Source organism: Leucopleurus acutus (genome assembly GCF_964270905.1).
Source record: "Leucopleurus acutus genome assembly, chromosome: 7".
NCBI classification, from domain to species: Eukaryota; Metazoa; Chordata; class Mammalia; order Artiodactyla; family Delphinidae; genus Leucopleurus; species Leucopleurus acutus.
Window position 1 is genome coordinate 747,965 of NC_139150.1, and position 25,493 is coordinate 773,457.

At 65.0% G+C, this 25,493-nt stretch overlaps 2 protein-coding genes across 9 annotated transcripts; one reads left to right on the plus strand and one right to left on the minus strand.

The window, feature by feature from the left end:
• Positions 1 to 699: 699 nt before the first annotated feature.
• On the plus strand, positions 700 to 1,756 carry LRRC26 (leucine rich repeat containing 26; the record flags this gene model as incomplete). The annotated part of the gene is made up of 2 exons (XM_082843716.1): positions 700 to 1,372; positions 1,455 to 1,756. The coding sequence occupies 2 exons, from the start codon at positions 700 to 702 to the stop codon at positions 1,754 to 1,756; spliced, it is 975 nt and encodes a 324-aa protein (XP_082699842.1).
• A 908-nt stretch (positions 1,757 to 2,664) lies between these two features.
• On the minus strand, positions 2,665 to 24,764 carry GRIN1 (glutamate ionotropic receptor NMDA type subunit 1; the record flags this gene model as incomplete). Of its 8 annotated transcripts, none has more annotated exons than XM_082842898.1 (21): positions 2,665 to 2,733; positions 5,135 to 5,245; positions 6,457 to 6,602; positions 6,707 to 6,816; positions 6,973 to 7,134; positions 7,486 to 7,643; positions 7,750 to 7,898; positions 7,982 to 8,094; positions 8,229 to 8,347; positions 8,423 to 8,587; positions 8,830 to 8,957; positions 9,046 to 9,187; positions 11,841 to 11,924; positions 12,022 to 12,166; positions 13,241 to 13,415; positions 13,486 to 13,607; positions 16,556 to 16,656; positions 17,420 to 17,482; positions 19,552 to 19,728; positions 22,250 to 22,384; positions 24,507 to 24,764. In XM_082842898.1, the coding sequence occupies 21 exons, from the start codon at positions 24,762 to 24,764 to the stop codon at positions 2,665 to 2,667; spliced, it is 2,832 nt and encodes a 943-aa protein (XP_082699024.1). The 8 variants fall into 8 exon arrangements, with proteins under 8 accessions (XP_082699024.1, XP_082699026.1, XP_082699028.1 ...); XM_082842896.1 differs by lacking the exon at positions 2,665 to 2,733 and adding an exon at positions 2,984 to 3,100; XM_082842900.1 differs by lacking the exon at positions 17,420 to 17,482.
• Positions 24,765 to 25,493: the final 729 nt, after the last annotated feature.

Genomic DNA, 25,493 nt, shown 5'->3' on the forward strand with positions numbered 1-25,493 from the left:
CCCCCCGCCCCCCGTGAGCCCCTGCCCATCCCACCCCCACCCCCACCCCCACCCCCACCCCAGGAAAATGCCGGGACAGGACCTGCAACTCTGGTGAGTCCAGAGGGAGCAGCATGTGGCAGGAGGACTTGGGCTGGTGCCCCTGCTCCACCACACTGCCTCCTCGAAGTTCCGGCAGAGTCCCTGGTGGGCAGGGTGGGGCAGATGTGATGGCCTCGCCTTCCTCAGGCGTGCAGCCCTCCCTCTACCTCACTGCCTGTCCCCTGGGCTCAGGCCCCCATCCTGTGCTTGTGCCCCATGAGGATGGGAGCATCCCTGGGGGGCTACTGGATATGCGCACTAGAATCCCGGCTGAGAGGAGGCGGCAGAGACTCGGGGGAGGAGCGGGTAGCACTGGGTCCTGTTCCGCGTGTCGCAGCCATGAGTTCAGTGGCGGTGAGGCTGCGGGGGCGGCGGTGTGGTCCAGTTGCCCAGGCCTCAGCCGGGTGCGGGGCGGTGGACCACGCAGGTGAGGAGGGGGTGGCGCCTTGTCAGTGCTGCTGCTGGCGCGGAGCCAAGAGGAGCTCAGAGCTTCAGGACAGGTGGCTGGCAGTGCCGGGCGCTGGCTATGTGCCCAGCCTCCGCCCTAGGCACGGGACCAGCCGTGGGACGGACGGGCTCCCGGGACGCCTGGGCAGCTGGCCTCCTACCGTTGCCCCCATGCGGAGCCCCTCCTTTCTCTCGCGACGGCCGCCGCCGCTGTTCCTACTGCTGCTGTCGCCGTGGCCAGTGTGGATCCAGGCGCCCCCCGCAGCCGCCCCCGCGGCAACCCCGGGCGCCCCGGACTGCCCCGAGGCGTGCGCGTGCGCGCCAGAGGGCCAGGCCAACTGCTCCGGGCGCGCGCTGCCCGCCGTGCCAGGGGGCCTGAGCCAGCGCGTGCGCGCGCTGCTGCTGGACCACAACCGCGTGCGTGCGCTGCCGCCCGGCGCCTTCGTGGGCGCTGGCGCGCTGCTACACCTGGATCTGCGCGAGAACGGACTGCGCTGGGTGCACGCGCGAGCCTTCTGGGGCTTGGGCGCGCTGAAGCAGCTCGACCTCAGCGCCAACCAGCTGGAGGCGCTGGTGCCCGGCACCTTCGCTCCGCTGCGCGCGCTTTGCGTCCTCTCTCTGGCCGGGAACCGGCTGGCGCGTCTAGAGCCCGCGGCGCTGGGCACGCTCCCGCTGCTGAGCACGCTCAGCCTGCAGGACAACGAGCTGCCTGCCCTCGCGCCCGCGCTCCTGGCGGGCCTGCCCGCTCTCAGCACGCTGCGACTGCGCGGCAACCCCTGGGCCTGCGGCTGCGCGCTGCGCCCACTCTGCACCTGGCTGCGCAGGCACCCGCTGCCCGCGCCAGGTGAGCCCTCGGGGGCGCGGGCGGGGCGGGGCGGGCCACTGCCGCCGCCGCCGTCGCCTGACGCCGCTCCCTTGTCCCGCAGAGGCCGAGACGCTGATCTGCGTGTCGCCGGGACGCCTGACGCTCAGCCCCTTGACCGCCTTCCCCGACGCCGCCTTCAACCACTGCGCGCGGCCCCTTGCCGCGCGGGAACTGGCCGTGGTCTACGCGCTCGGGCCCGTCTCCTTCCTCGCTAGCCTGGCCGCCTGCCTGGCGCTGGGCTCCATGCTTACCGCCTGCCGCGCGCGCCGCCGCCGCGCCGCCGCCCGCCGCCCGCCGAGGAGTCTGCCGGATCCCGGTGCCGGCATGGCCTCGCCTACGGCAGTCGCCGCCGCCGAAGCCTGAGCGGGCCGCGGCCGCCCTCGAACCTTCGCCCTATCCCCTGCCCTCCTTCGCACTCCCTGCAGGCGTCAACAAGCGACACAGATAGAAGTTTTCTTGACATTCCTTTCGGCATCACCACTACACACACCGGGTGGGGGGGGGGGTGGAAGGCGGTGCACGCCGGGCCCCTGGGGCGGAGGGGCAGTGCGCGGCGGCGCTCGGACCGCAACGGGGGAAGGCACACGCCTGGACGCGGGAAGGGCTGGGCCTGTACAAGGTGGCGCGCGGGGCTGAAGACAGTCCCGAGCCGGCGTCCGGGGAAGCGCATCCTGGGCTGCGGGCCAGAGGAGGCGAAGAGAAGGCTCAGCCCTCACGGAGTCCGGAGAAGGGGGAGGCAGTGGGGAGCCCGAGCGCGCCCCTGGGAGGCGGCTGCCAGCTGGGGGGTCAGGGTCTGCAGTCCGGGAAGGGCAGGGCCAGCTCAGAGGATGGGGTCAAGCGGAGAAGGGGTGTGGGCAAGAAGGGAGAGGTGGGGACAAGGCTGTGGGGTGCCGGCGCTGCGGGAGCGGGGGACCCAGCCAGCCGGGGCCAAGGGCCCCCATGATGGCTCTGGTGGTGGCTGGGGAAGGATGGGGCTTCAGTCTCTGCTCCAAGGCCCTCTGCCCGGGGCCAAGTCAGCCCCTCTCCCCACTGCTCAGAGACCCCAGGGCCCTGCCTCTGCCGGAGCGCCCTGCGGCCCTGCCCAGCCAGCTCAGCTCTGACCCGTCCTCAGCAGCTCTGGCCCGAGCCTCAGTCCAGCAGGGGCTGCCCGCCAGGCAGCAGGGCAGACGGACGGACGGGAGGCCCAGGGTGGGCAGTCTCTGGCAGGTGGGCTTCCCTCAGGCCTTCCCGAGCAGCAGGGCTAACTGGGCAGGTGGGCGCCTCCGGGGGCCTCACACCACGGTGCTGACCGAGGGATCTGAGAGGTTGAGCGGGCCCGTGATATCAGTGGGATGGTACTGCTGCAAAATAGAAATACACAGACAAGGCGCCCGTTAGCCCGACGCTCAGGGGGCATGCGCGGGGCCGGGACGGGTGGACCGGCCAGCCGGCCGACCGGCAGGCAGGCGGGCGCGGCCTGGGGGAGGCTGGGGGGTGCTCCTCCCCCTGACCCCGTCGTGCTCCGGGACTCTGCGTGGGCCGGGCCGCTGTCCCGTCCGTCTGTCTGTCTGTCTGCGGGGGAGGGGGGCAGAGGAGGGCGGGCAGGGCGTCTCAGCTCTCCCTATGACGGGCACACATCTGCAGCTGGCCCTCCTCCCTCTCAATAGCGCGTCGCGGCAGCACTGTGTCTTTTTGGTTTTGCAAAGCGCCGCGTCCACCCCCGGTGCTCTATAAATAAGAACCAACAATCAATACCCGCTGGCCCCGCCGGCCGCCAGGGACCCCAGCCCTGAGCGCCCAGTGCCGCCCTGGCCCAGACCAGCCACGGGACAGGGGCAGAGGATCTCAGCAGCCGGACTGACCCCACCCCTCCCGACAGAGCCCCCCACCCAGGCCTCCCTCCGAGCAGGCGCCCAGCCTGAAATGGTGGGAGCTAGGCTGCCCTCCCCCGCCCAGCCCCCAGCTTGCAGTGTCCCCAGTCACCCCTGCAGGGCAGGCCAGCCCCAGATGCCACGTGGCACCAAAGCTGGCCTGGAGGATGGCCCCTGGGGAGGCTCGGGCAAGGAGTCTGCTGGGAGCGTGTCCCTGGAAAGGCACCATGAGGGTCTCTGAGCTGCACCTGGCCCAGCTAAGGGGCCTGCATTTCTGCTCCAGGGCGGAATGCGGGGTAAGGACTCAGTGATGCCCTCAGAAAATGGCCTACTGCCTGCGAGACTCTGCGGGCCCCCAAAGCGCTGTCTGCTGGGTACCTTCTCGCCCCTCCCCCCGACTGCCCCACCCCTGCTCCTGTCGGATCCTCCTCTTCCTGCACCCCCTGCTGGGTCCCCTGGCTCAGGCTCCACCCACTTCCCGGGCCTGGACAGCCCCAGGCCTGTGCTCCCAGCCCCACAGATCCTCCCTGTCCCCCCACCCTGTCTGTGCTGAGCTCTGGGAAGTGGAGCCCCCAGGCCTTACAGGCCCCTCATGGGGCGCGCTGGTGGCTTCCCCTGGGACTCAGATGGCTCTGTGCTGAGCCCTGTCTGTGTCCTGTGTCTGCCCCTCTTCCCATGCACTGGGGGTGGTGGCTGCAAATCCTGCTTCCTTCCACCTTGGAGCAGATGGGTGATGCTGCCCACGAATTTGGGGCTTCCTGCGGACTGGAGGCCAGACCACCCCTGACTGCAGGGAGGCCGCTGGACTGAGGGCTGTGCTGGCTCTGGGCGGCCCCCTCCCCACCTGGGGATGCTCCTAGCAAGGCTGGGTCAGTCTGGGGGGCCTTTGGTTCGAGCGCGCACATCTGGGCCAGTGACAGGCTGCCCAAGGCAGAGAGGCAGGGAATTCTTGGCTCAGGTGGAAGGCCTGGCTCTGGAGGGGCGGGGGGCCAGGCGCTGAGGCACTGATCTCCGTAGAGGCCTCCCCTTCCCGAGCCTCTGTCTAGGAGCCTCAGCGCCCACGGCTTGGAGGCCACGGCTTTCAGGCCCACCTCCATCCGTTCTCAGATCCCTGGGTGCTGCCGGCACGCCTCCTGCAGGGCCCCTGCTCGGCCTGGGGTGGGAGCCGCCTCCTTTGGTCCCACCCATTCCCCACCTGACGTCCCCTGTGGCCAGGGGCCTGTACCAACTCCAGGCCCCAGCCGTCCACCCAGATGGAGCCAGGCCCGGCCCCCAGCCCCGGCCCACACAGAGACCACATGGAGGGAATGCAACAGGCATGGCTCTGGTGAGACACGTGAGACAGGTGTCTGGGTGGCAGGGCTGGCGGCCAGACAGATGGGCAGATGGGACATCACAGCCATCCCTCCGTGGACGTCGCAGGGAGGGAGGGAGGGCGGTGGGCCTCTCTGGGAGAGGCTGGAGAAGCGGACGTAACAGAGAGGTGGTGCGGCCTCCTGACAGGTGAGGAGCCTGGGACAGGGTGGTCCAGGCTCCCGGGGCCCCGGGCACAGCCCCGACGCGGTGAGGCCGGCTGGCTGACCAACAACATGACACGGCTTCAAGATGGCGCATGGCGTCATGGCATGGGTGGGGGGCAGACTAACGCAGAGACACACGGGGAAGAGGACCCGGTGAGGGCCAGCGGGAGAAAGGACCACGAGAGAAAGATCTAGAGAGTCAGAGAGAGAAGACCTAGTGTGCTGGGCGAGTAGAGGTGAGGGCAGAAAGGCCACGGCAGTCAGAGGTGGGAGCGGGTGGGATGGCGAGGGAGGGGCCTGATGCACGGGACACAGACACGGAGGGGCGAGATCAGAGTCGGAGACGTGGAACTGGGCGCTCTTCCCCTTACCGTGTCTTTGGAGGACCTACGTCTCTTGAAGCTGGAAGCCAGGGTGGAGGTGATAGCCCTAAATGTGGCTTTCTTTTTAGGGTCAGGCTCTGCTCTACCACTCTTTCTATCCTAAAATGAATATGTATAAGTGATTAGACGGCTAAGGGTGGCGGCCACACCTGCCCTCGCCTGCTCCTTGGGGGCTGCTGCCCGGCCTGGCTGGCCACTCGGGCCCTCACTCCGGCCTGCCTCCCTGTGCTGGATGGACCGACCGATGGTCGGACACTTGCAGGCGGCCTCTGCTCCTGCCCGGCTCTCGGGCCTGACCTCGCTCATGCTGGGGCTGGGCTCGGGGGGGTCCCATCTGGCTCTCTTCCTGGGAGGTCCGCCTGGCTCCCTGGCTCCGAGGTGCCCCTGGTTTAGGGGCGTCCCGAGGAGGAGGAGCCCTCCGAGCACGGGAGGAGTTGCCCCACCGGCCCCACCGGCCACTCTGACCCCCGAGGAGGCGCACCAAGATTCAGGAAGGGGCTGAGGGGCCGAAGGCAGGTGGCGAGATGCGCTGGAGTGACAGAGAGACGGAGGCAGCTCCTGGGACCCTGGCCTCGGGTCTGATGGTCAGGACGGGCCCTGTGCCTGCCAGTGAGAGCAGCGGCCAGGTCCCAAGAGCAAGAGAGGGCAGATGAGAGGCGTGGGCTTCCAGCAGCCCCGTCGCCCCGGCCCTCCCTCCCTGCAGCACCAGCTTCCTCCCAGGGCACAGGCTCCGGGGAGGTACCCAGAGAAAGAGAAGAGATGGGGCAGACTGGGGCTGGACTATGGGGCACGAGCCCGTCCCAGGTGGGCTGTGGCCACCCCACGTGCAGCCTGTCCTCTGCTGGCGGCAACTTCCCACAGACACAGCCTGGGGTTGCAGGCAGGAGCGGCCGGCCAGTTAAGACTGGAGTTATATGGAGCACAGGACACACCAGGGCCGCGGGGAAGGGGGTCCCCAGAGGGTGCCAAGGAGGGGCGCGGGGCGGCGAGGGCAGAGTGCGTCTTGGACTCACATGCTACACCCAGGTGGGTCCCTGTCTTACCCTGCCTCAGTTTGCCTTCCTATGGAATGGGTGCCGGTGGGCGACTCTGGAGACAGAGGGGCCAGGCGGACGCTTGAAGCCCGGCTTTGCGGAGGCGGCCACCTGCGGGCGGCCCCCAGCAGCGCGGCCTTGGCCGTGGCTCCCAGCTCCAGTCCTCGCCACAGGGGCTCCTGGGAGCCAGAGCCACGCTTCGGCCTGCGGGGATGGAGGAGGGCCGGGGCCAGGCCGAGCCGTGGGCACCAGGCCTCGGAGGGTGGCCTGCCCTACCTGCAGGTTCTTTCTCCACACGTTCACTGCTGCAAAGGCCAGCTGCATCTGCTTCCGGCGAGCATCCTTGTGCCGCTTGTAGGCAATCTCGATGAAGATCAGGAAGATCCCGGCCACGATGCCCCCGGCCACCAGCATGAAGACCCCTGCGGGCCAAGACCCAGCGCCTCAGCTGCGGGCGGGCCAGGCAGCCAGCCCCCGGGGAGTCCACCCGGCGTCAGCACTGGTGTCGGGGGCGTGGGGGGCCCACCTGCCATGTTCTCGAACGTGAGGGTAGCAGGGGCGTTGCTACGCGAATCACACTCCTGGTACCGCACCCACGTCTTGTCCAGGTCTTCCATGAAGCCGTTCTCGTGGGACCTGGGCAGGCGGGGCATGTGAGCTGAGGAGGAGGCTGGGCCGGCACTGGCGGGGCGGGGCGGGGCAGATGGCGTGCATCTGGGGGCTACAGTTGGTGGGGGAGGCGGTGTGCCTTGGGTGGGGCTCTTGGAGGGGGGCGGGGTGGGGCCGACTCACTTGAGGATGGACAGGGAGACGTTCTGCTTCCAAGGACTGTCTTTGCGCATGCCGATGCCAAAGCCTGAGCGGAAGAACAGCTCGCCGGTGGTCACCAGGTCGCACTTCTGCGAGGCCTCGAACTCCAGCACCGCCGAGTCCCAGATGAAGGCATGCAGCTTGCTGTGAGCAGGGGCAGGGTCACAGGGGCGGGGTCACAGGGGCAGGGGCACAGGGGCAGGGTCACAGGGGCAGGGGCACAGGGGCAGGGGCACAGGGGCAGGGTCATGGGGCAGGGTCACAGGGGCGGGGTCACAGGGGCGGGGTCACAGGGGCAGGGTCACTGGGGCAGGGTCACAGGGCCCACACGTTCGGGCCGCCCTGGCGCCCTTGCAGTCCCGCCCGCCAGCCTGGAAACCCCCTGTCTATCCCCTTCCCGTGGTTCGCATCCAGCCTGGACACTCTGACTTTGACTGGAAAGATGGACGCCCCCACTGCTCCCGCCCAGGCCAGCGCCCCGCCCCGCCCCCTCACTTGTCCCGCACGGCCTGGATGGCCTCGGCCGCGCTCTCGTAGTTGTGCTTCTCCATGTGCCGGTACATGGTGCTCAGCTCCACCTGCCGCCGGAAGTAGATGTCCACGGAGCTCTGCTTCACCGTCGCGTAGATGAACTTGTCCGAAGGATTCCTCAGCTGCAGGGTCAGAGGGTCGGAGGGCCCGGCTCGCGGCTGCTCTCCGGCCCCACCCCAGGCAGCCGCTGACCTCACGCCCCGCTCCCCCCGCCGGGCCAGGCCTCACCCGGGGATCGTTGATGCCGGTGATGCGCTCCTCGGGCCGGTCCAGCACCAGGAAGGCCGCCAGGTTGGCAGTGTAGGAGGCCACGATGATCATGGCGAAGCCGGCCCACACCATGCCCAGGATGCGCGCCGAGAAGCTTCTGGGGGCGCCTGCGGGCAGAGGACGGTCAGCTCCCGGCGTGGGGCGTGAGGGTTGCGGAGCAGCGTGGGGCCCGGGCCGGGCGTGGCCTCACCTTCCCCGATGCCCGAGTTGAGCAGGACGCCCCAGGAGAACCACATGGCCGAGGACAGGGTCAGCGCATCCTCCTCCTCCTCCTCGCTGTTCACTTTGAACCGGCCAAAGGGGCTGCGGGGGCGCAGAGGGCGGGCGGGAGAGGGCGGGAGAGGCAGCCCTGCCCCGCCCCCTCGCCCGCCCCGTCCCGCCGCGCCCGCCCCGCCCGCCCCGCAGGGGGAGGAGTCCGGCCCCCGGGCCGCGCTCACCTGAAGCGGTCCAGCAGGTACAGCATCACGGCCACCACATGCACTGACAGCCCCACCAGCAGCCAGAGCGTACTCTGGAAGGGCTGCATGAACGAGTCCAGCGTGCTCCGGGGGATCTCCTGTGGGAGGCCGGGCCGTCAGCGCCGCCAAGGCCCTCCCAGGACCCCACCCCGCCCTGCTGGGCCCCTGCCCACCTTCTTGACCAGAATGGTCAGGCCCTGGTACTTGAAGGGCTTGGAGAACTCGATGTACTGTGCGCGCTCGTTGTTGATGGTCAGCGGCGCCACGATCATGTCTGCCTGCCCGCTGAGCAGCTCGCCCATCATCCCGTTCCACTCCTTCTTATTGCTGTTGTTCACCTGTGGGGAGACACAGCCGGTGGTGACACGGCCATCGCGGGCGGGCCTTGCTCCCCGGACCGGACAGTCTCCCTCCCTGACCCATCTCGGGATCTCCCACTCCAGACCCCGTCTGGCTCGAAGGCCCCGCCCACCCAGGCTCCACCCAGCCTGCAGACCCCGCCCACCCGAGACCCTGACCCTAGCCAGACAGGGTCCACCTGGACTGGGTCCCGCGCCGGCTTCCAGAGACCCACGCGTACCCGCTCCTGCGTGCCGAACTTGCCGTCCGCCACTAGGTGCACCTCATAAGTGAAGTTCATGGTCCGCGCCAGTTTGATGAGTAGGTCGATGCAGAAGCCGTAGCAGCACTGAGGCACGGTGTGGCGTGCTGGGCGGAGGGGAGGGGCGCTAAGTGAGGGGCTCGCAGGTGCGCCGTCCCGCCCGCTCCGCGGCCCACGCCCCAGCCCCGCACTCACGGCTGCCCGGCGACGTGTCGTTGGGCCCGGTGCAGATCACCTTCTTCACCGGATCCCCGTTCACGGTGAACTCCTCCTTGCACGTGCCGTCGCTCAGCGTGGGCTTGACATACACGAAGGGCTCCTGGTGGATCGTCACGATCTGGAGGGGAGGGGGACACCCAGCCTGGACCACCAGCCCTGGGCTGCCCTGGGGTGCTGTCCTCTTCTCAGCATGCAGACTCCCCTGGACCGCCCCCCCGCCCCGCCCCCTGCAAATGCCCCACACTTCCCCCTCTGGAGCTTCAGAAAGTTGGTCGGCCTGCTGCCTGCCGGAGGGGCCCCAGACTCCCCCGTCGTGCCCAGACCACCTCAGCATTCAGAAGGCGCCCGGCCTCCTGAAACACCGCGCCTGCTCTTGGCCACTTTCCTTTGGGTCTTGGCTTGCACATCACTAAAGTCGGCCCTGGGCCCCTTCTCTGACGTCTCAGGGCTGAGAAACCACCTGTCCCAGCCCAGAGCCTGCCCCCTGCCCCACCCCTGCCATGAGGACAGAGGCATGTGCACTCAGAGCCTGCACAGGTCCGGGGACCCGCAGGGATTGCCCTTGTCTGGTGCTCCGGCCTCTCCTGACCTCAGCCTCCCCTGCAGCGGGTCTTTGTCTGATCATCTATCCTTCCTCCCTTCCTCTTCCCCGCTGATGCCGCCCTCTCTGCCGAGGCCTCTTCAATCCAGGGGCTCCTTGGGGCTCACGCTGGAGAGCTCTCTCCTCCCTGTCCTTCAGGGGCCTGAAGCCTGGGGGTGCGGAGGACAGATACAGGCAAAGGGGGCTGAACCGAGCACGGCATGTGAGGAGGGGTCCCAGGGGACGTGGGGTCGGTGTGAGAGGCCCCTTCTCCTCCAGGGCGGGTAGCCCCCGGCCTCAGCCTGCAGGGCAGGAGATGGGGAGCCCCTGAAGGAGCTTATTTGTCCTTAAAACTTTCCTCATCGTTTTCTATTGTGCGAGTAACATGCTCGTGCTTTTAAAAAATCAGTGAGGGGACTTCCCTGGTGGTCCAGTGGCTAAGAGTCCACACTCCCAATGCAGGGGGCCCGGGTTTGATCCCTGGTCAGGGAACTAGATCCCACATGCTGCAACTAAGAGTTCGCATGCCACAACTAAAGATCCCGCACACCACAACGAAGATCCTGCATGCTGCAACTAAAAAAAAAAAAAATCCCACATGCTGCAACTAAAGATTCCGCATGCTGCAACTAGAAGATCCCACATGCTGCAGTGAAGATCCCTCGTGCCGCAACTAAGACCCAGTGCAGCCAAATAAATAAATAAATATTTTTTTAAAATTCAGTGAGATAGGAGGGATAAATCGGGAGACTGGGATTGACATATACACACTACTCTATATAAAATAGATAACTAATAAGAACCTACTGTATAGCACAGGGAAATCTACTCAATAACCTGTAGTGACCTGTATATGGGAATAGAATCTAAAAAAGAGTGGATATATGTGTATGTATAACTGATTCACTTTGCTGTACAGAAGAAACTAACACAACATTGTAAATCAACTATCCTCCAATATAAATTAATTAAAAAGTAAACAATTTAGTGTCAAAAAAATCAGTGAGACAGGGCTTCCCTGGTGGCGCAGTGGTTGGGAGTCCGCCTGCCGATGCAGGGGACGCAGGTTCGTGCCCCGGTCCGGGTAGATCCCACATGCCGCGGAGCGGCTGGGCCGGTGAGCCATGGCCGCTGAACCTGCGCGTCCGGAGCCTGTGCTCCGCAACGGGAGAGGCCACAGCAGTGAGAGGCCCGCGTACCGAAAAAAAAAAAAAAAAAGTCAGTGAGACAAAAAAAAGTTGTAAAAAGCCATCTGGCTCTCGAAGCCTGCGTGGGACCATCGGGCTGACTGTCGTCTGTTTTACACTCGGACTTTTCAATACCAGGTGTCTTTCCTGAGCGTTGGCTTTGGGAAAGTCCACTCTGCCCCTTGAGAGGGGTGGTGACCTGTGGGCAGGTGCTGGCAAAGGGGTCCAGGTGAGAGGCCAAGGGGGAGCTAGCTCAGAAAGCAGACAAGGCTGAGAGAAATTTGAGGACCTGGGGGCGGGGACACTGGGAGAAGCACAGTGCTTGAGGGTCCTTGCCTTTTGTGAGCTCAGGTACCAGCCCGGTGCTGGTGTGGGTCAGTGTGGGAGGGACGCTGGGGAGGGCACCCTGGGATGAGTCCAGAGGAGCATGGAAGAGTCAGGCCAAGGAAGAGAAGCTGTGAGGGATGAGGCCAACCGGGGAAGGGAGCTCCCAGAGGCCCAGGGAATCATGGAGGGGATGGCCAGCCATAGGGAATGCTGTAGGGAGACCGGGCTCAGAGGGCAGTGAGACCGAGTCACGGCAGGAGGCCAGGAAGGCTAAACGTGGGGGGTTAGCTAGGACCACTTGGAGGTGTGATGAAGAGCATGGGGGCATCATCTCCAGGACTCAGGGCAGAGAGCACTGAAGCTGAAGTACGCCCATCTGCTCCCCTGTCCCCGATTGGCTCATCCCCAGGGGAGTCTTGGCCCACGTGACTTCCCCAGATTTAAGTGGAGTTGGGTCAGAGCCCATGAAACGGGGGGCCGGCGGCTTCCTCTCCTCCCTCCACCCGCTCTCCCTGCTGCCTCTGCAGTGCCAGGTGTGTGCAATGGCAGCGGGCGCTGGCCCCGCCCCCACTTCCTTTAGTCACTTTCGTTGACCTCACTGTCCCCTCCTCTGCACCCGAGGGGCGGGATGGAGTATACTGGGTGTGGAGGCTAGGGCAGGGTGGCGTGTCCCCCACCTTCAGCCTGGTGGACATCTGGTAACCTCGGGGCTTCTCTGTCTCTCCGCCTGGCCAGATGATTTTCCTGTCGTTGGGAATAACCTGGGGGTGGGAGTATGAGATGGAGGGTGGCCACGCAGGGGTCTTGGCCCCAGGACCCTAAGGCCCCAGCCCCCACCCCCTCATGACCCCCACCTACATGGGTGCCGTTGTAGATGCCCACTTGTACCAGCTTGCGGTTCTGCAGGTTCATGATGCTGTAGTTGGCAAACTTCCGGTCCCCATCCTCGTTGAATTCCACGCGGCCGGTCACGCCGTCTGCGTACTTGGAAGACATGAGCACTCTGGAGGGGGGCAGTGTGGGTTAGAATGATCAGGGATGCAGTGAGCCCCGCCCACTGTGAGTCAGGTGCACAGCGCAGCTATGGCAGCCAGGCAACTCCCGGCCTCTAGACCCTGTTTTGAGGGCTTTCTGTGGGTTGGGATATTCGATTCTCATGGCAGCTGTCCTAGCTTCACAGATGAGGAGGCGGAAGCCCAGGCAGGAGCAGCGGGCTGTTCACCAGCCAGTGGGGAGGAAGGGCTGGGGTCTCGTCTTCCTGAGTGTGCACGCCTGTGTGTGTGTGTGGGGGGGGGGCGGTGTGTCTACTGGGCCATATATGTGTGCACACAGGATCCTTGCGTGGGGTGCAGCCCTGTGCATGTACTTGTGGCACATGTGTGATGTGCCTCTCTGAGCCTGTCTGTGCACACACGCATGTGCATGTGTGCACATATGCTGCCTGTATCTGCAGTTGTGCGTGTGCTCCTGTCGTGGGCCCCATGGACCATGGCTCTGCACGTGCCACTTGGGGCTGGCGGTGTTGGTGTTGGGCTGGGCCTCCCCACACTAGTGCCGTGGTGTCCAGGGTTCTCTGAGTTAACTCCTGCCCTGCTGTGGCCATCCACTTGGGTCTCTGGCCAACCCTGGCTCTCTACAGGCTTGGATGCCATACCTGGATTCCTTGTCTGACCTCCTGGGCCCGTGGGCTCTCCCAGTCCCGACCGGAAGCAAGACCCTCCTCCCCAGGGCTGTTAGCCGCCCTGGGGAGTGGGGTGGGTCCTCAGGGTGGGCAGCAGTGGGAAAAGGTGGGGGCAGGAGAAACGGAAGCAGCTGTGATTTCAGTGACATCCGAGTGTTGGAAATGGGGCAGGTGATTATCGTGGTGGAGATGGAGGTGAGGGTGGAGCGCGGGGGGGGATAGAGGAGAAAACTGGGGAAGGTGGCGGTATCTATAGGATGCAGCAGGCTGGGCTGGACCGCCCTGGGAAGAGCGACTGTTCCCAGCGCCGGAACGGTGGCCCGCCCACTTTAGGAGATCAGCCCGCCCACCTCAGACGAGCGGCCCCGCCCACCTCAGACGAGCGGCCCCGCCCACCTCTTGAAGAGCGGCCCGGTCTTCCAGATGTTGGTGTTGCCCACGCAGCCCCGCGGCGGATCGGTGATGTTCTCCTTCTCGAGAAGCTCGTGCACGGCCTGGGCCACCACCCCCACGGCATCGCTGATGTGGGCCGACTCGTTCTTGCCGTTGATGAGCTGCAGCCCGATGATGCCTGGGGCAAGCGTTGGCTTAGAGCCCGTGGGGGACCCCTGCCCACCGGGACCCTGGAGCCCAGCACTCACCGTCCGGGGCGTAGCGCAGGGCGTTCCCCGAGATCTCGCGCTCCCCCACCAGCCACACGTACCCCGAGCCGGTCATGTTCAGCATCGCGGCTGCGCGGTACACGGTGGCAGCGTCGTCCTCGCTGTGGGGCAGAGCGGGTGAGGGGCCGGGATTCCAGCCCTTCCCACCCGGGGCCGGGGGCGGCCGCTCCACATTCCCAGGGTCTCCTCCGCAGCGTGGCCTACCCACGTGGCCTCTTCCCCAGCCCTGCCCCCCACAAGGGAGGTCTGGAGACACTGCAGAGATGGGGTGCGGCCGCCACCCCAAGCCTACACCGCACCTGGGCCAGGAGACCCCCACAGAAGCGAGCGGGTGGGCCCAGACCCCCTGAGCTTCCCAGACATCTCTTGCTGGCCCGCTGCCCTCGGTGGGCAGGGTTTGGGTGACATGGGATGGCGATGGCTCCTTACTGGTTGATAACTCGCTCACCAGGTACCAAGCAGTATTCTGAATGCTTTTCATGGACCATCTTATTTAATTCTCACAACCTCCCTGTGAGACGGGCAGAAGTACTACCCCTGTGTCAGGAGGGGAAACTGTGGCACGCAGGGCACACAAGTGGTAAGTGACAGAGTCGGGTCTGTGCCTGGACTGTCCACCCCTGATCCCGTGCTCCTGCAGCTTCCTGGACAAGCCATACCCCTCTGGTGCTGCATGCCTCAACTTGTGAACTGAGGGGCTGGGGGCTTTCTGGTTGGTCAGATGCTTCTGGGACCGAGAGCCAGGGAGCTGCCCTGAGCATCACAGCGGAAGCCACCGGAGAGAGATGAGGGTACCTGCTCTCCCTTTTGGAGTCTGCCCAAGCAGCTGTGTTCTCTCTGCCATCCAGGGCTGGGGCCACTGGTAGGACACAGCACAGGCCTCGCCTTGCAGGCACACGTGGTCCTGAGTTTTTGGCGTGTCCTTACAAGTGAGCCTCTGTGGACCTGGTCTCCTAGGGCTGGGCTCTCTCTGGTCAGGGCAAGGACCCTGGGCCTGGTGGGGCTCCCACCTTCTGTCCCCTATTGGGCCGAATTTGGTCCCAGATGGGCCTGGACCACAACAGGCACTTTGCTTCTCCAATGCATGGGCATCGGGGTACAAAGAGGCTGGGGAGATTGTCCAAGTGTTGGGTTATTTTCCCAATGGCTGAGCCTGGAAGCTAAGATGGCCCTAGGTTCCCTAAGGGGTCTGCCCCCAATTTTCTCAAGGAAGAAATGCAAATCTTCAGTGTTTGCTCTAAATGAGAACGCTACTGTTGGATGAAAGCAACACAAAATAGAGGCGCTCCAGGCAACATCCAGCCCGAATCACTGGCAGCACCCATTCGTGCATGTCAGGGCACGGTGTGCCCCTGTCAGCGGCGCCCACAAAGCCTGGCGGAGAGGCCTGTCTGCTGGACACCATCCAGGCCTGTGACGTTGGACTTGGTGGGGTGAGCACACACCTGTGCTTGTGTCCATGTAAACTGATATCTTCAGTAAAGCAGACAAAAGCCTGATCGACCCACCAAACTGTTTTATGGAAATAACTGATCCCAGTAACGATAACTTCAGGAGGATTATTTAAAAAACAAAAGTTTTGGAAATCAATTAGAAACTCTGAAGCACTCTGTAGAAAACTGGTCAAAAGTTAAGATTGGCTTAATGGGGTCTCTCCGCAAAACGCTCTCAACAGCCCTCGTGAGGGGAGCCAGAATGTGTCAGGCTGGGGCGCCAGGGCGAAGAAGACCTGCGTCTGCCCTGCCCAGGGGACCACCGGCTTCCCCAGGCTCTGGGAGCTGGGCGCGCTGGGCAGGCGGGTCCCCCTCTGTGGTGGGACTCTGGCCTCTCTTGTCCGAGGAGCCCCGGCTGTGAGGGGAGGGGTCTCTTCCCGCCTGACAATACACAGGCCTTGCGTGGATTCAAGAGGTGGGCATGTGGTTGCCAAGTGCTGTGCCTTTGTGAACAGCAAGTATCGCCACATGTGTGGGGTTCGTGCATGTACGTAGCACGTGGTGTGTCTGTGGCGTATGCACCTATGCACGAGAGCACCGTGCCCTGTGTGTGTCGGTGCGGAGCGTGTACGTGTGTGGTGTGTCTGCACATGTATCTAGGTGAGAATATGCCTGCGTGTGTTACATGTAGCAGCGTGCCCGTGTGCGCATAGGTATGTCCTGTGCGCACGTGTGTATACGGCACAGGCATGCGTACAGGAGGGCGTGGAAGCATGTTGTGTGCACATGTGTGTGTACGGCGTGTGCACGTGTAGACAGTATGCGGGTGATGCGTGTTCGTGTGTATGCGTGTGAGTGCCTGTGCTGGTGTGCGTGAGCGGAGGGCGGTGGGCGTTAGTGCCCGCTAACTGCCTTCCAGCCTGAGGGGCCCCTGCTGGTCCCATCCTGCCCTCTGCCCAAGGACGGGGTGCACCTGGCTCTGTGCCAAAGGTTTGTGGCCTGAACGTGCAAACGGACACCTGCCCTGCTACTCAGGGCACTGCAGGCTCCCGCTGGCTGCCTGCAGGGCGACCCCTGCTGTTTTTCCCCACTCTGCTGGAGGCTGCAGAGCTTCTGGGACAGGCAGACAGTGGGCCGGGTCTCCCCAGGCTCTCCCACGTATGTCCCATGAGGCAGGGCTCTTCCTTTTCCTATTCCTGGTGGCCTTGCCTTTCCCTCCCCAGGAGGACACAGCCATTTGCAAAAAGGGAGATTTTTACGGGGGGCTCAGCCGCGAGGTTACGGTGGGGACCAGGCCCGTCCGGCAGAGCCTGGCTTTGGGTTCCCCCTACGCGGTTCCCCTCTCACACTGCCTAGTCCGACTGCCCCACCCCTTCAGCCCTGTCCCTGCTGTGGGCCTCCCCCCGCAGGCTCACATGCAGACCCCACGTCACTGCCCCAGGCCCCCTCCCTGACCCAGCTCCCAGAGCCCCGTGTCCTCCCGTCTATCACCTGGGCCGCGTTTGCCTTCCTAAGGGCAGGGCCTTATCCCACCCCCATCCCCGAGGCCCAGGGTACACGTGCAAGGGGACCGTCCTTGGCAAGGACGCCAAAGCCTGAGTCCAGCCTGGCCGCACCTGGCGGAGAGGACGATGACCCGAGCCTCCAGCTCCCGCGCCTCCATCAGCAGGGCCGTCACGTTCTTGGTCCCCGGGTCGAACTGCAGCACCTTCTCAGCCTGCGGTGTGAGCGGGTGCGTTAGCAGGTGGCCGGGGCGGGGGATGCAGCGCCTCAGGGGCCAGAGTCGAGCCGCGGCCGCTAGGAACCCCGAGGCAGCTCCGCTAGGGCCGCCTCGGCCTGCGCCGGCCACCTGCACTGCCACCTGCCTTCCAGGCTCCTCGGCCGGCCGGCCGGGCTGGCCTCGCTCGTCCTTTCTTCAGCCTGCTGGCTCTCCTGTCCTCGCTCTCTGCTCTGCGCGTCTCTCCACCTGTCACTCCTGGCCTCACTTTTGCACTGAGCATGCAAGCTGAAGTGGACCGAGACTCAGAAAGAGGCGTGCAGCGGACAGGAAACAGAAAAGAGCTTTGGAGTGCAATCGGGAGCGGAGGCTAGGCCGCCTTTTCCAAAACCACGGGAGGTCGTCTGGGGCCTGGTCCACAGGCCCCGCAGGAGCAGCCCGGACCACAGGCAGGTCAGGCGGACAGGCGGGCTCCCTCCTGGGCTCCACGAGGAAACCCTGGGGTGCCTGGAGATTCGCATGCACTTCCCAGAGAGCAGCTCCTCCTGCGGCCGTGCCTGCCCCTTGGCCCGGCCGGCGGGCTGCGGGGCCCTGGGCGGCCAGCACCTGCCCTCTCCTGCCTACGCTGCCTGCTCTCGACCTCGCTCTCTCCTCATTGCTCGGGCCTGCGGCGCGGCTGGGCCCACGGTAGCCCTAGCAGCCGAGGCGCCGGAGGCCGGGGCTCCCTAGTCGGTGGGTGGCGTGCACGTCCATGCATATATACCTTGGGTCCGCGCTTGTTGTCATAGGACAGTTGGTCGAGGTTTTCATAGTTCCTTTTTTTACTCTGATGAATAATGTGCACAGAGAAAATATGCAGACACAGAAGAAGATTATAAACGGTTGAAAATGACGGCGCTAAAGCAATCACACCACCTCCTCGGCACGTCTGCAGAGGGGCACGTACCTGGAGCTCGCAAACACCTAGGCCCGGGGTGGGGCTGGGGGCCAGGGAGGTGCTGGGGGATGAGGGGGCGTGGGGGCCACCGAGGCTCCCTGCCACGGAGCTGCGCTCTTGGAAACGCTCACGTTCAGGAGAAAGGGAGGCCCTGTCTGCGCCCAAGCCAAACGCCTCCCTTTGGGGTCCCATCCGCCCGCCCCCCGCCAGGCACCTGCTATGTGATGCCAGCAGCGCCCACCCCAGCCCCGTCAGTCCTGAATGGGCGATGTCCCCTCCCCCAGCCCCGGCCCCTATTCCCCACCCCTCCCAGCACCCCCTTCTGCCTCTCTTAGAGGTCCAGCTGCTCTGCCCTCACTGACTGGTGTGTGATGGGCGTGCCTGTCAGCCCACGTGTGCGCTGGAGAGCAGCTGTGACAGGAGTTCGTGAGCACGTGTGCGTCTGTGGGCGTCTGCGTGGCAGCATCAGCCTACGTTAGTCTGTGGTGGGTGGGAGTGAGGGCCAGTGCCGTCTGAGCATACGTGTGTGCGCGTGTGCGTGTGCGAGCCCCCGGGCCGTGGAGGTGTGGAGGGCGCCTGCGAGCCTGTGGCAGGCGTAGTAGAGTGTGAGTGGATTGTCTTGGGAAAGGCCGCGTGTGCCTGTGAGAGGGAACACGTGTGGCTGGGCGTGCGGGGGTGCGTGAGTGCGCACTGGGCCTGCGTGCAGCCACAGGTGGGCACGCCAGGAGCTGACCTGCTTGCCTGGTGCTGGGTGCTGTCTCAGGGGGGTGGGGCCTGCAGTCCCGTTAACCAGCCCTCCCTCCCAGACTCAGCCAGTCCCCCCCAGCAGGACCCCAGGACCCTCTGGGTCTGCCCTCTGGTTCACCCCCAGCTGGTGCCCTCTCTTCCCTTCGGGGCCTACGGCACCCTGGGGGACCCGGGTTGGCACTCAGCTTACTGAAGCCAACTCTGACTTCGCAGACAGCACATGCTCCCCGCCGCCCCTTGGTCTGGCCTCCCGGGGCCCTCCCCAGCCTGGGCGTCCCTCCCTCTCTGCCCAGCTTGGCCTCCACCCAACCCCGGGGGACCTTGGCCCAGGTGCTGAGCGCCCAGGGCTCCAGGCTGGGTGAAGGCGGGACCCCGGGCCTCCTCTGGTGAGCACCAGCTTCTCCTCAGTCTGGCAGTGGGGATGGGTGGGGTGGGGGTCGCCTGGACCCCCAGAAACGCCACTCCGGTCTCTCCACAGCCCACACGTGGGCGCCGGGCTGGGGTAGAACGGGCAGGTGGAGCCAGGTGTCTACCGGATTCCCAGGAGTCCAGAGCCCCAGTCCCCACGGTGGGGAGGTGAGGAGAGGAAGGGCGTGGGGTTCCGTGGGGAGAGCGGGGGGGGGGACGAAGTGGGGCAGGGCCCAGGCCGGGCTTGGGGGTGGCAGATGTCCGTGAGTGGGGCTTTGGGGAGGGTGATGGGCAGCTGTGAGGTGAGGGGCTGCGGCGGAGGTGAGGCCGGCGCGAGGACAGGGCACGGGGCACAGCAGAGAAGGAACCGGGTCCTTTGTGGAGGGGGCACGGTGAGCGGTGCCACCACACTGAGGGGGCTCCCGAGGGGAGGCCGCTGGGAGGGAGCGGTGTGGGGGGCAGAGGCGGCGCCCCTAGGGAATTTTGAGCCTAGGGCCTGTGTGGGCTGGGAAGCGCGCTGCGGGGAGGTGGGGGAGGGGACGGGGGCGGGGAGCGGGGCGGGGCGGGGTGTTTGCGGAGCTCCAGGTGGTCCTGCCCTCGCCCCGCAGGGACTGACACGAAGGAGATTTCGACTAATGGCAAAAGCGAGTGAAATGAGCCGAGGACAGGCTGGGGCGGGCGCTCGCCAGACGCAGTGGTGCTGACCATGCACGATGGAAAGAGAAGGGTGTTCACACGGGCCACAGACACAGCGGCGGCTCGCCGGCTCCGACTCCTGCTCGGGACACCCGCCCGGGCCTCACCTTGGACTCGCGCTCCTCCAGCAGGGTCTCCAGGCGCTTCTGCGCCGCCCGGCCCTCGTGGTCGTCGCTGACCAGGAGGATGATGTGGTTCCAGCTGTAGACGCGCATCATCTCGAACCAGACGCTCGACTGGTGGGAGTAGGGCGGCACGGTGCGCAGGAAGCTAAGGTGGATGCTCTGCGGGACACGGGGCGGCTGAGGACGCGGGCCAGGGCGCGCACGCGTGCGCGCGCGGGCCAGACGCTCCCCCTCGCTGCTTCCGGACCCCGGAGCCCGGGGACCCCCGCTTCCCTCACTCCTCCCTTCCCACCGCTGGCTTCTCTCCCCACCCCACATCATCTAATCTGAGAACCGGAGGCTCAGTTTGCCCAGCAGCACCCTGACTGAGACGGGTAGAGGGGGCGGTCTGTGGAATTGTTCCTGGGGTCGTTCCCCTCCTCCCCTGCAGTCACCCGCTGCTGAGCTACTTGAGATCAGAAACTTCTTGCTGGCGTGCAGCATCTCAAAGATCCCCCCGGGTCCTTCCCAAATTCACGTAACTGGTATTTAGAGCAAGTCTTCACTCTTGGGGCGAAATACTTCATCCCTTCACCGAGCCCAGGGGTTGCTGCCTGCTGACCCCACCTTGCTTCTCTGAGTGCACTGGCTGCCAGGGAGGGGACGGAGCAGGACCCTCCCGCCTCAGCACAGGGCCTTTGAGTCTGCCCAGGGAGCAGTGTTCCTGGGGACCCACACTGATCCTGGGGCCCTCTGAGCCCTCCAGATCCTTCTTTCACCTGCGCCCTCTTTGTGCCTTGGAATCAGGGTGCGAGAATGCCCTTTTGCTTCTGTGTGTCATCCAGCAGGTGACATGTCTGCAAGGGGGCTGTGGGTGGGGTCCTGGACTGGCTCTGACCCAGGCCCTTCTGGTCCACGTGTTGGGCACAGATGGTCTGTGGGTTGTACCAGGAGTGGGGTCAAGGTGGAGCTCTAAGATTTGGTCGCAGGTTTGCCCTCATGCTGGGCCTCAGTCTGGATCTGGGGCGGGGGCACGTGGTGGGCTGGTGTCCTGTTCTGGGACAGTGCTCCCCCCACCCCAGCCTCTCCTGTGCCCCACCACCTGCTCTCCTCTGTAGAGCCATTGTTCTCCCATTTGCATGTGAGGGGCCTGGTGCCCAGAGAGGTGAAGGAGGCTGGCAGGCCTAGGGGGAGCCCCCACTTCTCACAGTTGAGGGTTAAGTGCCTCTGAGCAGCTTGGGTGCCTCTGCTGTGTGCTGGGGTTTCCAGAGCCTCAGGAACGGGTGGTCGTCCTGGCCTCCACTGGCCTCCTCCCTTGTGGGCTGTCCCAGAGGACCCCTCACTCTGGCCTTGCTTTCCTATCGCCTCCAGGAGGACCCCTCCCTGACCTCCCCAGACATCCTGGGCCCGGCTGAGATGACCTCCGTGCCTTAGGCAGCGTTATCCAGGACCCTGGGCTCCCGGCAGCATGGATTTGGAGAAGATGGGGAGAGCGGGGAAGCCCCCAGCAGCCCAGCCCTCTGGCCCCTCAGCTAAGCCACCAAGCTGGAGTCCCTGCCGAGCAGCCCCTCCGGGCCTGTCTGCAGGTGACACCAGGCCTGGAGGGAGATGTGGAGGAGGCTGCCCCCCCCCCCAGCCTCTCAGTGGCCAGTTTGCCTCCCCAGCTGACCAGTCCTCCCAGAGCCGTGGGCAGACACTGCGGGAGGGCTGGGCAAACTAGTGCAAGGTGCCGGCTGCTATGGGGGTGAGTTTCCTGCCAAACCGACTTGGTGACCTCTAGACTCTCCCAGCTGCTGCTCCACGACTGGGCGACTCCAGCCAGACCCCCAGCCCATGGGCCATGATACAGCCCCGAGGCCCGAAACCCCCAGGCCAGCGCCCCCAGCCACGAGCTGCCTCCCCTGTTCACCTGGAATCCTCTTCCAGCTGTGCCCTCTAGCGGGAGGTGCCGGTAACTACACCCTCACTGCCACCTGGTGTCCCAGCCACTTCTAGGCTTTTCCTCCTCCTGGCGCCCCTTCCTCCAAAGTGCCCCGTCCCGCTGTCCAGGAAGCTGCCCTGTCTGTCCCTTCTTCTGGCCCACGACGGCCTCTGCTGCTTCCCAGGGCTTGCTATTGGCGCCTGTCACCTGTCAGTTGGCCGTGTGCCCGAGTGTGCGTGGGCATGTGTGTCAGCGTGTGAGTGTGGGCCTGAGTGTATGATGGAGCGTGAGTGTGGGGGCGTGAACACGTTAGTTATGGGAGTGTGCACATGAGCGTGAGTGTTTGAGTGGGTGATGGTGTGAGTATGCGTGTGAACGTCAGTGTGTGCGTAAGAGCACGTGAGTGTCCCTGTGAATGTGTGTGACTGTGTGTGTGCAGGTGTGAGTGTATGGATTTGTTAGTATCTGTGAGTCTGTGTGACTGTGAGTTTGTGTGCTGTGAGTGTGTACTGGTGTGCCTGTGTGTGGGTGAGTTTGCGTGTCTCTGTGAGACCGTGAGTGTGGACCGGTGTGAGTTGTGAGCGTGCCTCAGTGTATCACCCTGTTGCACCTGGAGCCCAGAGCCCATGGTTTGAGCCCCTCTGCCTGTGCCCCCCATCCTGGCAAAGCACCTGCCCCCCCCCTCCCCCAGCAGCTGCTGGCGGCTCCGGGCTGCAGGAGCGAGCCACCGGGTCTGAACACGGGAGCAGAGCTGGGTCCCCGTGCAGCGGTCAGGCTCACCTTGTCTGAGTAGATGGACATGCGGGTGGTCAGCCCCAGGACAGGGATGCGGTAGAAGCCAGCTGTGTAGGAGACGGGGGTGGGAGTGAAGTGGTCGTTGGGGGTAGGTGGGTGGCTAACTAGGATGGCGTAGACCTGTGGACACAGGGGACAGGGTCAGCTCTAGTGGGGAGCGGGGGACACTGCCCTGGAGCTGGCTGTCCAGCAACAGCAGAGGCTGAACACAGAAGCGGGGGGTGGGTGGTGGCGGGGGGACACCACCTGTGCTCACACAGCCCCAGGAGTGCAGGCCACCCAGCAGGGGACCAGACCCAGTCCCACCTTCTGCGTGGAAGTGAATCATAGGGGTGAGGCAGAGGCAGACAAGACTCCTGGGACCAAGAAGACACACAGGGAGATGACAGGCCCCTCCCCCACCCCTGTCCAGGGCCTCCCCTCTCGCCCCTCACCCTGGGGGCTGCCCTGAGCTGTGTGGTGAGACCCTGAGCGGGAGGACGAAGGCCAGTCCTTGGCATGGGGCCGCACATGCCGCCCCAGCGTGGGCTGGGAGAACCACACCAAGCCCCACGCTGACCCTCATCCTGGGTCAGAGGTGGACGGAGGCCAGCACTCCAGAGATGGAGGGCAGCTCCGGAAGGTGCGTCGAACATCGCAGACTATTAGCGGGAGAAGCTGGGCAAGGGGCCGCCTAGAGGCCCGAGCCCTCCTGCTGGTGTCTTCCAGGGGCAGGCTGAGACCCGCTCGGTTTGAACAAGACCCAGTGCTGACTTGGGCACTGACCACATCCTCAAGGAAACCTGGCCTTCCTGCCTGGACCAGTGGCTCAGCCCCCGAGGCAGGGAGATGGGGCAGATGGCTTGGCAGTTCCGTGCTGCCCTCACATTAGAAGGACCTGTCAGTCCCAGTTCTGCCTTCCCATCTCTGAGCTACAGGACCACCTGCTTTTGCAAACGGGGTGGGGTGTGCGCTGGCCCACGTGGTGGGGGCGATGGCTGCCGAGCCGGCACCTGGCTCACAGCATGTGACAGCTGCTGCTGTCACCTTTGCTCCTAGCACTGGCTATTCCCTGGGAGAACAGTGCCCACAGACAGCAAAGCTAAGTTGGAGGAGGGATTCCCAGAAAGGGCCACACTTGTTCTCCCTCCTTTGCCCCGCACAGTCTGCACCCAGAGGGGCCTGGCCAGTGTTGGCCTGAGCGTGTGTGTGCATGCGTGTGACCACGCAGGTGCTCACAAGTGTGTGCTGGGTATGTGTGCGTATACCGCATGCTCCAACATATGTGTATGTGCATGTGTATGTATGATTGAGCTTGTGTGAGCACGCGTGTTTGCATGTGTGGCACAGGAATGTGTGTGCTCATGGATATGCCTGGGGGGTCGGTCTGTGTGTGAATAAGCGTGTGCAATTCTGATGTGCACGAAGGGGTGCTAGTTTAAGTCTACGCATCTCTGTGCACAAACATGGATGAATGTGTGCGCGCATGTGAGCGTGTGTGTCCATGGATGTGGCGTGCCTGTCCGGTGAGTGTGTAAGCAGCACTTGGACCGGTGTCGGTCCCGCCTGTTACATAAAAGGCTGCATTGCAGTGATCCCGAGGCCTCATTGGGATTCAGCAGGCAGCGCAGCCCGGGGGCGGACAGCTCTGACAGGCAAAATCCTTGAGTCGTGTCCTCCCCCGCAGCGCTGGCTGCCAGTGGCTGCCACGCTCTGCCCTGATACCTCTCCCCGTTCCCACCCTGGAGAACACCCGGCTTCAACACCTGGGCCATTTCCCATCTCAGGCAGACCTGTGGATGGGGGAAGGGGAGGGAGGAAGGGAAGGAGAGCTCCAAGCAGGAACAAAGATGGCCCCAGACCCCATCCAGTTTAAAGCCCTGCAGTCCCGCATGTGGCTGGGACAGGCACCTCTCAGGCAGGCCCGGAATGCCCGCCCCGACCCTGACACACAGTGACCAAGCAAACGGCCACATGTCTGCACACACCAGTCTGGACCTCGACACCTGGAAACCCTGTGAGGACAAGCCCCGCTGGCCGGTGACTGATCTGGGGCTAAGATGGGGAACCGGCCAACACTGGTGTTTAGCTGCTAGTGAGACCAGCCCCCTGGGTCCTCTCTCAAGGGGAGGGAGAGGGCTAGGAAAGGATGGAATGAAACTGGGACGGGGGAGGGACGGCGGGTGAAGGAGGGAGGACGGGTGGCGAGGCGGTGGGGGAGGGGCAGGAGCTGGCACAGCGTGAGCCCTGGGGGTGCTGGCACCTGGCTGGAGATGAGGTCTTCGCACACCGACAAGGCCATCTGGATGGCGTTGGGCTTGTGGGTGACGGAGGTGGCGTTGAGCTGGATCTTCCAGGAGCCGTGCCGCTTGTTGGCCTGGTTCACAGCCTCGCGGAACATCTGCTCGTGCTTCCGCGTGCTCAGTACCGCGCCGATGTTGACGATCTTGGGGTCGCAGGCGGCACGGGCGAAGGAGCAGGAGAAAAGCAGGGCGAGTGTCAGCAGGCGCATGGTGCTCATGGGCTCCGGGCGGCGCCCTGGCTCTGGGCAGCGCGAACGCGGGGCCCTCGGCGCATCCCCAGAGGGACGCCCCGGCCGTCCTGCGCGCGCCCGATCCCGCGGGCTGAGGGCGCCACGTCCTCCCCGGGAGCCTTAGTCCTGGGACGTCTGCACCGAGCAGGTGGCACCGAGCCTTCGGCCGGCCGCGCGGACCCGGGTGCGCGTGGGTTCCGGGCGCTCTGTTCCAGGCGGCTGGCGCTGTCCGCGGTGCTGAAGCGGGTCTCGGCGCCGCTCCGGGTGCCCCGCGCCGAAAGGACCCGGCGGCGGCAGCTCCTCTGCGGGCTTCGCTTGTCCCGGTCCCGACGCTGCGGCGGCTGGCGGCTGCGGCGACTGCGGAGCGCAGAGCGGGACCAACGTCTCCTACCCCTCCCGCCGCCCCCGCTTCCCAACACGGAGCCGGAGCGGGGGCGCCTCCCGCGCCAGAGTGTGCGCCTGCGTTCGTGCCAGCATTTTTCAGAGCGCGCGCGAGCGGGGGACGCCTGTGTGCGCGTGTGTGCGGGCGTGTGTGCGTGCGTGTGTGCAGGGGTCGCTGAGACAGTGACCTGGGCTGTCTCGAACCTGCAAGGAACCGAGTCTGGAGAGGTTAGAGGGGTTCGCGTCACTGCGTGCAGCCTTGCGTGTCCTTTAACATGACTGAATGTGTCGTGCCAGTTTGTGTGTGTGCGCACACGCGCGTGCACGAGTCCTCAC